At 35.4% G+C, this 14104-nt stretch overlaps 1 protein-coding gene across 1 annotated transcript; it reads right to left on the reverse strand.

Moving 5' to 3' along the window:
• Positions 1-1737: 1737 nt before the first annotated feature.
• slc25a47a (solute carrier family 25 member 47a) lies at positions 1738-13225 on the reverse strand. The gene is made up of 6 exons (XM_030129276.1): positions 13061-13225; positions 11682-11725; positions 11528-11599; positions 10220-10399; positions 8539-8803; positions 1738-2316 (listed from the first exon to the last, which is right to left on the reverse strand). Exons 1-6 carry the CDS (start codon positions 13095-13097, stop codon positions 2003-2005), a joined length of 912 nt encoding a protein of 303 aa, XP_029985136.1. The 5' UTR covers positions 13098-13225; the 3' UTR covers positions 1738-2002.
• Between the last annotated feature and the right edge of the window lie 879 nt (positions 13226-14104).

Raw genomic sequence — 14104 nt, forward strand, 5'->3', positions numbered from 1 at the left:
TATTTATGGGTTATTGTGTTGTTATTTTTATTGTAGATCACATTGGTCTGTATGTGGAACCTGAACCAAAATGATTTTGACAACCTCGACTGTTCAGGTTCATTTTTGCACTTTTATCCCGGAATGGAACCGTTGGCGGGCCAGTTTTGGCCCCCGGGCCACATGTTTGACACCTGTGCTTTAAAACTTCTGAGCAGCACTTGCTAAAAAGTAAACCCATGCAATAAAACAACTGTTATAAAGTCATAAACTGATAAAAACCACTCATATTCACTATTTACAGCTTCAAAATGTCCATAAAATCTCTCTGCATCACTGTATAATGTTATAATAAAAACCAACATGCTTCTGGACCTCACTGAGGCACAGCATTTGCCCACATTTAATGTTTGAGGAAATTACCAAAAATAGTCACTCACCCTATAAAGGGTTAAATGAAAAAAATTAAAATACTTGACTTAACTAGATGTTATCATTCATCCATAAAGACCCAGTGCTACTTTTGTGGCCATTCCTAAATGAATTTTTCTCTATACTGAACCTTTCTTCAATTATTTTGTGCGATTTATTATAATATTGTCCTCTGTGTTTTGTGTTTTTTCAGTGAAAATCAGGTATTTTCTGCAATGTAATTTACTGATCATATAGGTGTTCATAAAATCTCAGATTAAAGTTGAGGGTTATTATATCAAAAACAGAGAAAACTTAGGAAATAGTGACTTTTCTCAACAAAATCTATCATTAACTGAACATCAACCAAGCGTCTCCATCCACTGCCATTTATTAAATTCCATAGGTTTTATTGAACCTTAACCTTTCTTCAGTAATTTCTCACCATTTATTATAAAACTATCCTCTATATTTTGCATTTTTCACTGTAAATTATGTATTTTCCTATATTCAATTTCCGATATTTCATTTAGATGTTCATGTAAACTCACAGTTAATTCAAACGTTATTAAATCAAAACGGAAAAAACTGAAGAAAAAGGGAGTTTTGCAGCCAAAATATCATTAACTGAACATAAACCAAGCATCTCCATCCACTGTCATTTATCAAACTCCTCAATGTTGTAGAAGATGACTATGTTTCCATGGCAACTACGGAGCCTCTGAACATCCAAATGGGTCATATCTGATGACCATGAAAAGATGACAAACTGCATTTTATACCAATTATTTACAAGAAATGATAGGATTGATGGATCAACAGGTATTAAACATTTTATATCAGTACATGAATATAGTTTCCAGTGGCTGTGTGGGTCTTTATGGGTTATACTCAAGTTTTTTTGATAAAATAAGTCATTTTGATAAATTATATTCTATTTTCCTCATAATATTTAACATTATACACGTCTTTGAAATTACCGTCCACTCTGTCACTTTGGGGGAATCGCCCCTTTAGCAATCTGGTCATCATCATCATCATCATCATCATTTTGGAGGTGGAGCATTTAGTATTTACATTTGCATTTAAAAGTTTTCATCATTTCATTTAGATGTGGTCAAGCTTAGCATGTCTACCCTGTCGCCACAAAATATCATTTAATATAAAACTTTTCAGATATTCTAAATATATTTGTTGAATATTACACAGTCCTCTTCAAAGATGACCTACTTTACCAACTTAAAGTCCAACATGTGGTCTTTAAATACTAACTTTAACCAAAACCGTCCACCCTGTCACTTAGTTATCCAGGTATTTATCGGTGACAGGGTGGACATATTCATTTTAATATTATGTGGTCTGCTTGTACTGTGGGAGCTTAACCCAAATGCATTTCTATCAGCCTACAGTCGATTTAACACATTGAACGTAAAGTTAAGTGGAAAATTTCATGTCTTTTTTTTTACATTTTGAAGTCTGAAAAGCACCTTATAGTGATACTGACCCACGTATATAACACTGACCATATTATGCTGTGCTGCCATTTGTCTTTAAATATGTAATACCACAGTTAACGTGTAAAAACATCAACTGAGCCTCGAGGTAGTTATTGTTATTCCAGTACAACCACATGAGGATCATCACTGCCAGTTCTTCCTCGGATGAGATCGGTGAGTAACTCATATGCAAGAAATATGACCATGTTGGCAGGGAACGCTCGCACAACGTTCATGCCTAAGCTGCGGAAAAAAACCCTCGCTCCCTCCACGCGCACGGTCTCGGTGACACAGTGCACAAAGCCCTTATATCGTTTCACCTCCCGCGCTCCGTCCATCTGTAGACGGGCTTTGATCACGTCCATGGGTGTTGCTATAGTCCATGCTGCTGATCCTGCTAGTCCTCCTGCCAACATTACAACGCTCCAGTCTGCAAGGAATGAAAAGACACGAGTGTTAATGAGATAGAAAGACATTAGAGAGAAAGGATGGCAGATGGGAATGTTGTTCCCCAGACTTTATAATTATCCGACTTTGCAGAATACAAGTGTAACCGGGAGACCTGCACTGCCTGAACATACATCTTTGAGACTAATTAGTAGTGATTTTTTTTTGTTTTCAGCCCTGCGATGAACTGGCGAAATGTCCAGGGTGTACCCTGCCTTCGCCTGTAAGTAGCTGGGATAGGCTCCAAGCGACCCCCATGACCCTAGTGAGGATAAAGTGGGTTCAGATAATGAATGAATGAATGATTTTTTTTGTAGATATTCAATACAGGGTGTATCAAAAAAAAAAATATATATATATATATATACATGTTGAAAAATTACCCCCAGTTCCGCATTTGATAATTTTTGGAATTTTCTTTTATGGACATTGGTAGGTAGGGGATTGGTGGATATTTGTCCAAATTTACAGACCCAGGTTTTCATGCATGAGTGAGCAGAGTGACCCTAACCCTAACCCTAACTTGGCCTGTCCTCAGTGACATTTTCAGGCCTAAACAAGTTGAATTAACTTTGAAAGGCAGGAACAGCTGCCATGGGTAAAGAAATGAAAACAACATGGTGGCCAAAGTGTTAATGCTGTAACCTGGCAGTTTTGTGGAAAACAACATGGATGCCCATTGTCCCCTCCCATGACCTTTGATTGGATTTAAATCCCACCGCTACTTCACACGAACCAGTTTTATCTTGGATTGCACAATTTGCTCCCGCTCACTCATGCATGAAAACCTTGGTCTGTAAATTTGGACAAATATCAACCAATCCCCTACCTACCGAGATCCATAAAAGAAAATTCCAAAAATTATCAAATGCAGAACTGGGGGTAATTTTTCAACATATATATATTTTTTTATACACCCTGTATATTAGCCTTTAACTCTTATGGTTTTTGGAAATTGAAAATAAATTGATGGGGATATTACATTAAAAATTTGTGATGCTGAAACTGAAAGAGTGTCTGATATAAAAATTTTTAGGGTTTGTTATTGATCATAAACGAACATGGAAACAACCTGTTAGATACATAAAAGGAAAGATTGCAAAGTCAATGGCAATCTTGTATAAGTCCGGAAATATACTCCACCATAAGGCACTACATGTAATTTACTGTTCATTTATACCAGAGGTGTCAAACTCAGTTCAGGGGCCACATTCAGCTAAATTTGATCTGAAGGGGGCCGGACCAGTAAAATAATAACATAATAATGTAGAAATAATGTCAACTCCAAAGTTTTCTCTATGTTTTAGAGCAAAAAAAGTAAATTTACATTATGAAAAGGTTTACATCTACAAACTATCCTTTCAAAAGATGTGAATAACATGAACAAACTGAAAAAATAAGTGTAATTTTGATAATATTCTGCCTCAGTTTATCATTTACACATGTACATTATAACGTACAGATCACAGTGGATCTACAAATACACAAAACATTTAGTAACAGGCAGAATATTGTTAAAATTGTACTTACTTCTCTTAAGACATTTCAGGTTGTTCATATTTGTTCAGGTTATTCACATTTTTTGCAAAATTATAATTTTGTAAATGTAAATATTTCCATGTATTTACACTAAAACAAAGAGAAAAATTTGGAGTTGTCGTTATTTTTTAAATGTTGTTATGATAGTATTTTACTGGTCCTGCCCACCTGAGATTGAATTGGTCTGAATGTGGAACCTGAACTAAAAGAATTGTTAATATCTTAGTGTAATTTTTGCATTTCACAAATCCATCCCAAGGGCCAGATTGGACCCTTTGGCGGGCCGGATTTGGCCCCCGGGCCGCATGTTTGACACCTGTGATTTATACTTTTTTTATATGTCATATAGTGTGGGAGTGTGGGGCTAAAAGAAGATGTATATCTGTTGTTGGAGTTAAACTATGGAATGAGGCCAGCATGGATTTACGAATGTGTAGCTCATTTTTGTTTTTTAAAGAAAATGGTATGTAGGGCAATTTTTGAAGGTTACAATTGTAAAGGTCTAATAATTAAAACGTAAGTAATTTATGTTCTACTCTACATTAAATTACCATTAACCCTCCGGTATCCGGGTGTGCTTTTTAGGCACACTTTGCACTTCGTGTTAAAAAACTTCATATTATTTTTCACAATTTAAATAAGGTTAGAATTCAAAAGTTGTTCATTTGTGCATGATCTTTAAAATTCTGGCCACCAACTGAAGTTTGCACATTGTAAACAAAAGAAAATTACAAGACTACCATCTGTCTCCCAAGTGTGTCTAAAACGCACTATTTCTTCCATTATAACCACTGTTTTTGATCCGAAAGCTATTAAGGCATAAATCATGTTTTTACTGATAACTGGGCTTCATTTGAGAGGTGAGGGTCTAAATTAATTTATTAACGTTGTTAATGTAGCTGTTAATCATTGACATATGCCAGGCTGCAACAATCAGATAATATGTAATTCAATTTTTATGTAGTATTTTGAAAAAAACATAAACAAACATATTTTGTGTTTTTTGCATCAAAAAATGTAGTGACATCAAGATGAAAAGAGATCGTTCAAAAGGTTAAAAAAATCTAAAATGAATGATTATTTGATATGTGTGATGATTAGGGCTGACCTTGATTTACAAAAATAAAATCAAATTAGAGCAGAAAAATAAATCAATATATAATATTTAATAGTTTCATTTATAGGTGTGCCATTTTGGCACACTTGATGACAGATGCTAGTATTTTTGAACATTTGACCTAGCACCAAAAATAATAATGCAAATTAACCGCTGTTGCTGTTAATCATTGACATATGCCAGTCTGCAAAAATCAAATAATATGTGATCCAATTTTTAAGTAGTATACTGAAAAAAAAATTTTTTGTGTGTTTTTTGCATCCAGAAAAATGTTTTTTTACAATACAAACACGGCATTTAAAGGGTTAAAAAATGTGGCAGTTACTGAGTATTTGGTGTTTTTATTTACGGCTCAAGGTGATGAAATAGGAAAAAAAGTGCAAAAGAATTCAAAACAAACTGTATGAAAAAATTTTTGACATTATTCCACAAGTGTGCCAAAATGGCACACTTGGTGCTTAGTAAGGGCCTTGCTGGATGGGATACTGGAGGGTTAATTTGGTTGCTTATGTTTTCTGTTTTTTTGGTTTAGTTTCACTTCTTTATGTTTTTGCTTGCTTGTTTGTTTGTTTGTTTGCATTTTTCTTTCTCTTTTTCCTATATTGAACACTATGTAGCTTAATTTGACATGTAGGACAGACATTAATATAAGCATTATGGTTCTGCCTGTGCGTTTTCAGTCACTAACCTGTTGGTCATGTTTGTAGTGTAGACAGTGGTTGTATTATGTGATGACTGAATAAAGAATTTCATCATCATCAAGACCCAAACAGCCACTGGTAACCAAAACTGTTTAATATCTGTTAATCCACTAATTCTATCAATTCATGTAAATAATTGGTGTAAAATACAGTTTGTCATCTTTTCATGGTCATCAGATATGACCCCTTTGGACGTTCAGAGGCTCCGCAGTGAACGTGGAAACACCGTCATCTTCTACAACATTGAGGAGTTTGATAAATGACAGTGGATGAACCATGATCATTATATGAATATTATTATATAAGACTTTTACTACAGCTGCCATCATCACTGTCCAAATGCTCATCACTATGATTTCAATAATATGTTGCCAGTGAGTCTTCATAATGAACAGCCAGGTCCGACTCAACAGATACCATAATCAGCCTGGTGCAGCTCTAGTATTTTCAAACATTTGCACTCAAAGCCTTAAATGATAGGAAAGAGTTCTTCTATTTCCAACACATTATGGTAAATTTCATTAATCAGCGGGCTTCATATCTCACATGTTGTTGCTCTCAGTCGTTGTAGATCTGAATTTTAGAATAGAATTTTACTGAATTCAGAGGCATTTTGGTCCTCAGAAAAACTGAAAAAAACTGAGAGGTCTGTTCACCCCACAAATGTAATAAACCACAAAAGTAATACAAATTTGCAGCTTTTAATGTAATAATCCCACAAATGTAATAACTTTCTCACAAATGTAATAACAGTCGCCTACCACAAATGTAATACCCCATTTTCCCACAGTGTGCTGCTACCCTCTTCACTGTTATCATAAACATATCCAGACATTTTATTTACATGGTTCAAACATAGGCTTATATTATACTCAATAATAATAAATAAAGTCGAGAAAAAAAATTATTGGACCTCCCCTTGTTTTCTTCAATTTCTTGTTCATTTTAATGCCTGGTACAACTAAAAGTATATTTGTTTGGGCAAATATGATGATAACAACAAAAATAGCTCATAACAGTTTAATTTCAGAGCTGATATCTATCCATTTTCCATGTTTTCTTGATAATAACCAAAATCACTTCAGTTCTTACATCAATATCTATGGTATTGTACTGGCAAAAACAGTGCTTTTAATCATTCCATGTTTTCTTTTCTGTCTGTTTTAGTCACATGATACACACAGGAGTTAGTACTTTATTCCATAACCATTGTTTTTGATGACTTTGGTTGGTCTAATAATTTCTTCCGTGACTGTAATATCCAGTTCATACTGAAGCTTTTATAATAAAACGTTTACAGTATTTCTGTCCATTCTGTTTTGTTCCTCCACTTGTATTTGTAATTAAACACCTATTAATCTGGAATTAGTGCCATGTGGTATAACTGCAACAGTTGATCATTCTAAAAAGGCAAGTATCCAAAGGAAATAAATGGGAAGAAAAAGAAAGATGACTCAATATTCGTGCATGCATTACTCAAATCTATGTGATGTACTAATTTATTACATTTGTGGGAAGTTATTATAATTTTGGAAACTGAAGATTTTTACTGTCCCGTACACATAATGAATCCCCGCAAAAGTAATAATTATTATGTTTCTGGGAAATGAGGTATTACTTTTGTGGTAGCCAACTGTTATTACGTGTGTTGGAAAGTTATTGTCACGTCTGCCACCAAACGTTAGTCTGGTTTTGTCTGTCTTGTGTGTTTTTGTCTGTCACTTCCTGTCTTATTTTGTTAAGTTCTCCTCGTGTGTCATGTCTGGTGTCTCTGCTTCCTGTCCCAAATCGTCTCCACCTGTGTGTGATCGCCTGTCCCCGCCCTGATTGGTGCCACCTGTGTCTCATTGTCTTCCCTCCCTCTTGTGTATTTAAGCCCTGTGTTTTCCCCTGTCCTGTGCCAGTTTGTAATTGCCTTCATGTGTTGCTTACCAGTGTTTTTTGGATCATGTTTGTCTGTCTGCCTGTTTTTGACCCGGAGTGTTTCTCTGACTACTGCTTTTTGCCCGACCCTTGTCTGTGCCTCAGCCTCCATTGATTCTACGTGTGTTCGACCTTCCTGCCTGTTTTACTGGTACGTGAGCTAGCCTGTCCCCTATGTACTGTTGCCTTTCCGTCTGCCTGCCCATGTATGACCTGGTCTGTTTACTGACTTCCCTCTGCTCTTCCCTAGTCGGATCCCCAATGTGTTTTTTCAGTCCGGACTGTGTGGGTCCGTCTCCAGTCCACTTCACGAGCCCCGTGAAGAATCCTGAACTCTGTGTCCTCAAGATTCTGTTTATTATCACTATCAGAGACTTGTCAGTTAACCTTGTGTTTAATAAACACTGTAAACTTTTACATCTGCCTCCGGGTCTTGCATGTGGGTTCAGTCTCCGTATTCAGATCGTTACAGTTATTACATGTGTGGAATTACTACATTAAAAGCTTCAAATTTTCATTACGTTTGCAGTTTATTACGTTTGTGGGGTTAACAAGGTCTGTGCCTGTGCATTCATCTGACTCCATGTGTTGTTTGTAATCACCTCAAATGAGTGCAGACATTGGGATGGAGCTGTCCAGTCAGTATGAATGGGTGTGTTATCATTCTGGAATGGACCGCTCACATCAGGTTTTATACTGTGTCATCTATCTGTGGTTTACAGAACCACATAGCTATATTTTGTTACTATGAGTGTGATTTTTGAGAGGTTCCCTTTCTCAGTTCATTTCCACTTGCAACAATATGACACTATGCAAATAGCTTTAAAAGGTTATCATTTTTTCTAAGCAAACAGGCTGGGTCATGCTCAAAAATGTCAACTCCCTAAGGGAAGCTGAATCTACAGGCTCTAGATGATTTACACACCTGGTTTTTTCTTGTCAGCTTCTGTCATCCAGTCACAGATGGCTGTGTAAGTTAAAAAGTACGTGGCATAGGAAGGTCCATCTCGCAGCATGAGTGCAGAAGATCCTCTGTAGAGCCCCAGGAAGCCCTCCTCTTTCATTATGCTCAGCAGACAGTGAATTGGACCACGGTACTTAGGTTTGGGCATGTTGGCTGGTCCTCGCTTGGACTCAGTCTGACACTGGAGACGTACTTTCACTAAGTCACCTGGAGACATCACTGAAATCTGTAGAGGGCCAAATGAAGACAGACTCATCATGGAGGTCAAGGAGGCACATTAATGTCAGATCACACAGGGGATGTAACGATTACCGGTATAACGATAAACTGCGGTAACATTCCTGACGGTTAGTATTACTGTTTAAATTCTAATTATCATGAAAACCGTGTTCGATTACACTGGTCTACAAGGAAAATGCTTCCAGAATAAAAGTAATGAAATTTTACCACATGAGAGTCACTGATAAAGAAAAATCAAGTCAAAAATGCTGGTTGGCTGAACTTTCCAAGATACAGCCTTGGGTCAAAATGTGAAATTCAAGAATTAACGAGAGAATGGGTTTGACTCAAAAGGAATATTTGTCTCAGAGCTACAAGATCTACTTCAAAACACTGTCTGCACATTAGAATACATTCACTTTACAGGTTCTATTTAGTGGAAGATTTAGAAAACTATTATATAAATGTACATAAACCAATATATATGTGTAATAACACTTAATCATATACCTTGAAAACATCAGCAAACCGGCACTTTTGTCACTTATTTTCCAATTAATCTTATTAAAATATGTAACATTTAGCGCATTTAATCTCTGAAGCAAATCATTTCTAAAAAATTGTAGACCAGTGTTACCGCACTATAAAAACTAACAGTGATAGTGTTCATTTCCTAAAGAAGCTGCGGCACTCCAGGAGCGATGCAATGTTTGGCCTGCGAAAACATGGCTGAAGGCAGCCGCACAGACAGAGCTCAGGAGATCTGGGGATAGTGGGCTCCTGTACGGACCGGGTATGAGTGCAGGTACCCGGTCCATCTAGTCCAAATGCACAGACCCGGTTCAAGCGTACCCTCCATCCCGTACATCTCTCTCTCTCTCTCTCTAATTGTGACATTGTGAATGATTTGACATGGAAAATGGTCAGACAAGCTCCACTATGACCTGTCCAACTACTTTTTTTTCCCACTCAAAAAACCACTGAGAATCGATAGGAGAACTGATAAGGAATTGGATTGGTAAACAGAATCGACAATCGCATTGATATTGATAAAATCCTATCAATTCCCACCCCTAGTGCAGATATCTCTTATGTCCATAAGGTGCCATCTTTAATGCACACTTGTAATGTTTGATGTTTACGTGTTAATATTTTAATGTACAGAAAGTACATTGTGCGTGGTATTTTATTAGTTTTTTTCGAAATACAACTTGGTTAAATTGTTTCAGTGTGTGTATAAGTACTTCTGGAACATTTTGAGCACATTTCAACCACACCACAATAATAATAACCGTCATAATTTTGGTCACAATAACCGTGATATGAAATTTTCATGTCGTTACATCTCTAGATCACACTATACATTACATTCCTTATCAACTATCTTCTCTGCAGGAAGATAAATAAACTTTAAACCAATTACCTGAGTCACCCCTGCTGCCATACCGGACAGGAAAACGTCAAGTTTAGTGTTTTCACCATTACCAGCTCCTCGTGACTGGCTCAGGCATTGAAGGCAGTTTCTATATGTGCCGAACACCACCGAAGAAGTCATAGAGATTGTGGTAACAGGTATGGCCATACCTTTGAAGAAGCCATATACCTGATGGTACAAGTGAGACAAAAACACATGGGACCACAGTGACAAGAACATGAAATGCACAAATGAACTGTTAATTCTGCAGGGCTGTATCTAATTCTCAATGCATTACATTGTTCTATTGCTGCAAATAATTTGTTAAAAATGTGTAATTCAAAAGAGGGAAGGGACATTTATGCACATGTCCTGGGACTGTGACCTTTTAAAAAGTTATTGGAGCTCAATTCACTCTTTCACTCAATCAGTCTTGGATTTACAATTTGATTTAAGCAGCAGTTTATTAAATGATATTATTAAATGACACATATAAGTTACAGTTAGATCATAAAAAATGCAGGATACTAATTTTGATCACTTACTTCGCAAAGAAATGCATACTTTTATTTGGAAGAATGACTCCCCTCCATCTTTTAAGATCTTCCATGATCAACTGTCTTCTTTTTTACCTTTAGAGAAACTGACTTTGGATATATACAATCGGGGCCATCTCTTTAATGAATTTTGGTTGCCTTTACTTTCTGGTATGGAGAAAGTTTGAGTTTGTAGATCATGAACACTGCCCTATTATTGCTATTTATGTTACAGCTTGCATAATTATGCTCATGCTTATGTTGTTACCCTTATTAATGTTATTGTGAGAATGATGAGGATGATGATGATGATTTTTTAAAAATTATTATTATTTTTTTTATTTTATTGTAATTTTTTTTTTTTTTTCCTTTAGACATGTATATTTTTGGCCTGATACTTTTGTGTGTGTTTAGTTGATTTATTTTTTTAGGGATGGGAGGTGGGAAGAATGCACAAAGGAGAACTGTAAAAAGTGAGACCCAGTATGACTATGTTTGTACTGTATCTGGAAGATTCTCTTGTGTGAAATAAAAAGATATTTAAAAAAAAAAAAAAGGTGTAATTCATGTTGTCCCATCTGTGATATTGTTATCTAGCCAAGAGTGACCAAATTAGTTAGGCTATTCAACTGTTGCCCCTTTATTCCTCACACTGACATTTGCACCCACCTAATCTTTAAAGATCAATGAGACGGTAGAATCACTTGCTTCCTTTTCTCCATGTAAGAAAAAACTGGTCTGACGAGAAGAACAATTTAGTATGCTACACCCTACTACTTACCCCTTCTTTTAAAAATGTTGCCTTTGTACATTGCCATATCCCAGTAAACTGCTTTTGCGTTTGAATCCGAACCTAGAAACATTAAACATTTGTTAGAAATTGATGAACATTTGTTATGGTTCCATCGTGACTGCTTTATATATTCTTCATTTACCTTCACAGTATCCAGAGGATAGCCCACTGCAACCCCACACGCCCCTGAAAATACATCAAGGACATAACAAAAACACACCAATGTTTAGAGTTACAACATTACACAGCTGTTGATACTATTTTGGTAGTTTCAAACATTTCCAGCTGTAAATCACTTCTTAAAACACATTTTTATAGACTTCCTTTTATGTGATGTCTGTCCCTTTTTAATTTTTCATTCATTCATTCATTTTCTGAACCCGCTTTATCCTCACTAGGGTCACGGGGGTCGCTTGGAGCCTATCCCAGCTACATAGGGCCTTTTTAATTTTAATTTTTTAAATTTGATTTTTATCCTGTGTGATTATTAATTCATATTCTCATACATGATGTTATTTTATTTCATTTCTTCATTTTTTGTATTGATTTGACAACATCATGTTACGTTATCCCTGCCCTCTTTACTCCGATTCACTTGATTTATTCTAAGTGTCATGTTTTTTGCATTTGCTGCACACATCTCTCTTATTGTGTTGCTTCTGTTTTAGTGTTTTCATTTGCTTCTTGTATCCTGCTGTTGTGCACTCTGTCAAGGTCTGAATATGCATTGAATAAATATATTCACACACAACACTCTTCAGAATCATAATTTGGGCAATGACACATTCAAGCCTCAAGTATCACTTTAAAAACAATGTCAACAAACTACTACTACTACTACTACTACTATTATTATTATTATTATTATTATTATTATTGTTATAAATAGGTCTGAATATGCATTGAATAAATATATCCACATGCAACATTCTTCAGAATCATAATTTGGACAATGATACATTCAAACCTCAAGTATTACTTTAAAAACAATGTCAACAAACTACTATTATTATTATTATTATTATTATTATTATTATACATGGGCAGCTGTCAATGAAAGCGGGTTAGGTATGTGCAAAACATATTTAGTGTATACAATTCAATCTGTTAATTTATCTTGGTTTTAGAATCCGTTTTTTTTTTTTAATTGTAATCACTATAATTTCATGGATGTGATGAAACTGAACAGGACTGGAATCACAGACTGGGATGGCCTATATTACTGTAAGAAAAATGACTGCTCTGCCCACGTAACCTCTAAGGGATAATAACGACACAGATTTTTTTTTTTTTTTTTTTTTTTTTACCAACACACTCTTTATATAATATGAATAATATGGGTTTTAGAGTGATGCATTAGTCCAAGTGAAAACAGACCAGATGTCTGACATTTTAATCCATTTTAATCTCATACACACTTCTACGTGGACTGTCATGACAAACGGAAGCTAGCTGTTGTAGCACATAGGCTACTCTGTCTCTGTAACAAACTATTCAGATTAGATTATGTTTTTTTTTTACCTGCAATAGATCCAGACACGAAATCAACAATATGCATCCTGTTATAATGCCACTGCCCCCAGTGTATTACTCCAGTGTGAGTCCATTCTCGTGTAGCACGCGCTTAATAAACACATATACAACCCTAACCTTGAGTGCGCTGCTGTTACGTGACATCTGTCGGCGTCATGACGTCACTGATCCGAACAGAGCGTAGGATCGAAAGAGTGGTCCCGAAGTGAGTCCGAATACAGCCGAAGGTTTCACAACGATAGATAGATAGATAGATAGATAGATAGATAGATAGATAGATAGATAGATAGATAGATAGATAGATAGATAGATAGATAGATAGATAGATAGATTGATTGATGAGCTTATGTTTATTTTTTTCCTTTTTTAGGGTATTTTCTCAACACACTAATAAATTTTGTGCTTGGTTGGCAAAAAGGAAAAAAAAAAAACAAATGTGACGTCTAGATGGACTGGGGTTGCAGGTGTGAAATTATGGAATGGACCTGATGATGAATTTAAGTTATTCACTCCTCTGACAAAGTTAAAAAAAAAAAAAAAAAAGAAAGAAAAAAAGAAAAAGCCTTAAGTTTAAAATTATTTAGGAATATTGAATTGAGATGGTAGATATGTATTTGTTGTTGGTGATTTTTTTTTTTAATGGTGTGAATGCTCGATGCTGTACACGTTTAATTTAATGTAAGCAGTGTATCAAGTGAAAAGGACAGGCAAAAAAATAAGATTTTGCTTCAAGTCTATTCTTTTTTTTTGGTTTTTATGTTTATTATAATTATTGTACAAAGTGCAATGATTAATGTACAAACCAAAAATAAATGTATCCATTCACAGATAGATAGATAGATAGATAGATAGATAGATAGATAGATAGATAGATAGATAGATAGATAGATAGATAGATAGATAGATAGATAGATAGATAGATAGATAGATAGATAGATAGATGAGCTTATGTTTATTTTTTTCCTTTTTTAGGGTATTTTCTCAACACACTAATAAATTTTGTGCTTGGTTGGCAAAAAGGAAAAAAAAAAA

Source organism: Sphaeramia orbicularis, chromosome 24 (genome assembly GCF_902148855.1).
Source record: "Sphaeramia orbicularis chromosome 24, fSphaOr1.1, whole genome shotgun sequence".
NCBI lineage: Eukaryota > Metazoa > Chordata > Actinopteri > Kurtiformes > Apogonidae > Sphaeramia > Sphaeramia orbicularis.

What these genes read in the sequence shown, in the direction of transcription:
- slc25a47a (XM_030129276.1), bottom strand. Translation starts at nt 13,097, where the DNA reads ATGCATATTGTTGATTTCGTGTCTGGATCTATTGCAG. An exon ending in ATCCTCTGGATACTGTGAAG is followed by an intron (nt 11,600 to 11,681) that starts GTAAATGAAGAA and finishes TAATGTTTCTAG; the next exon opens with GTTCGGATTCAAACGCAAAA. An exon ending in CAACATTTTTAAAAGAAGGG is followed by an intron (nt 10,400 to 11,527) that starts GTAAGTAGTAGG and finishes TTGTACCATCAG; the next exon opens with GTATATGGCTTCTTCAAAGG.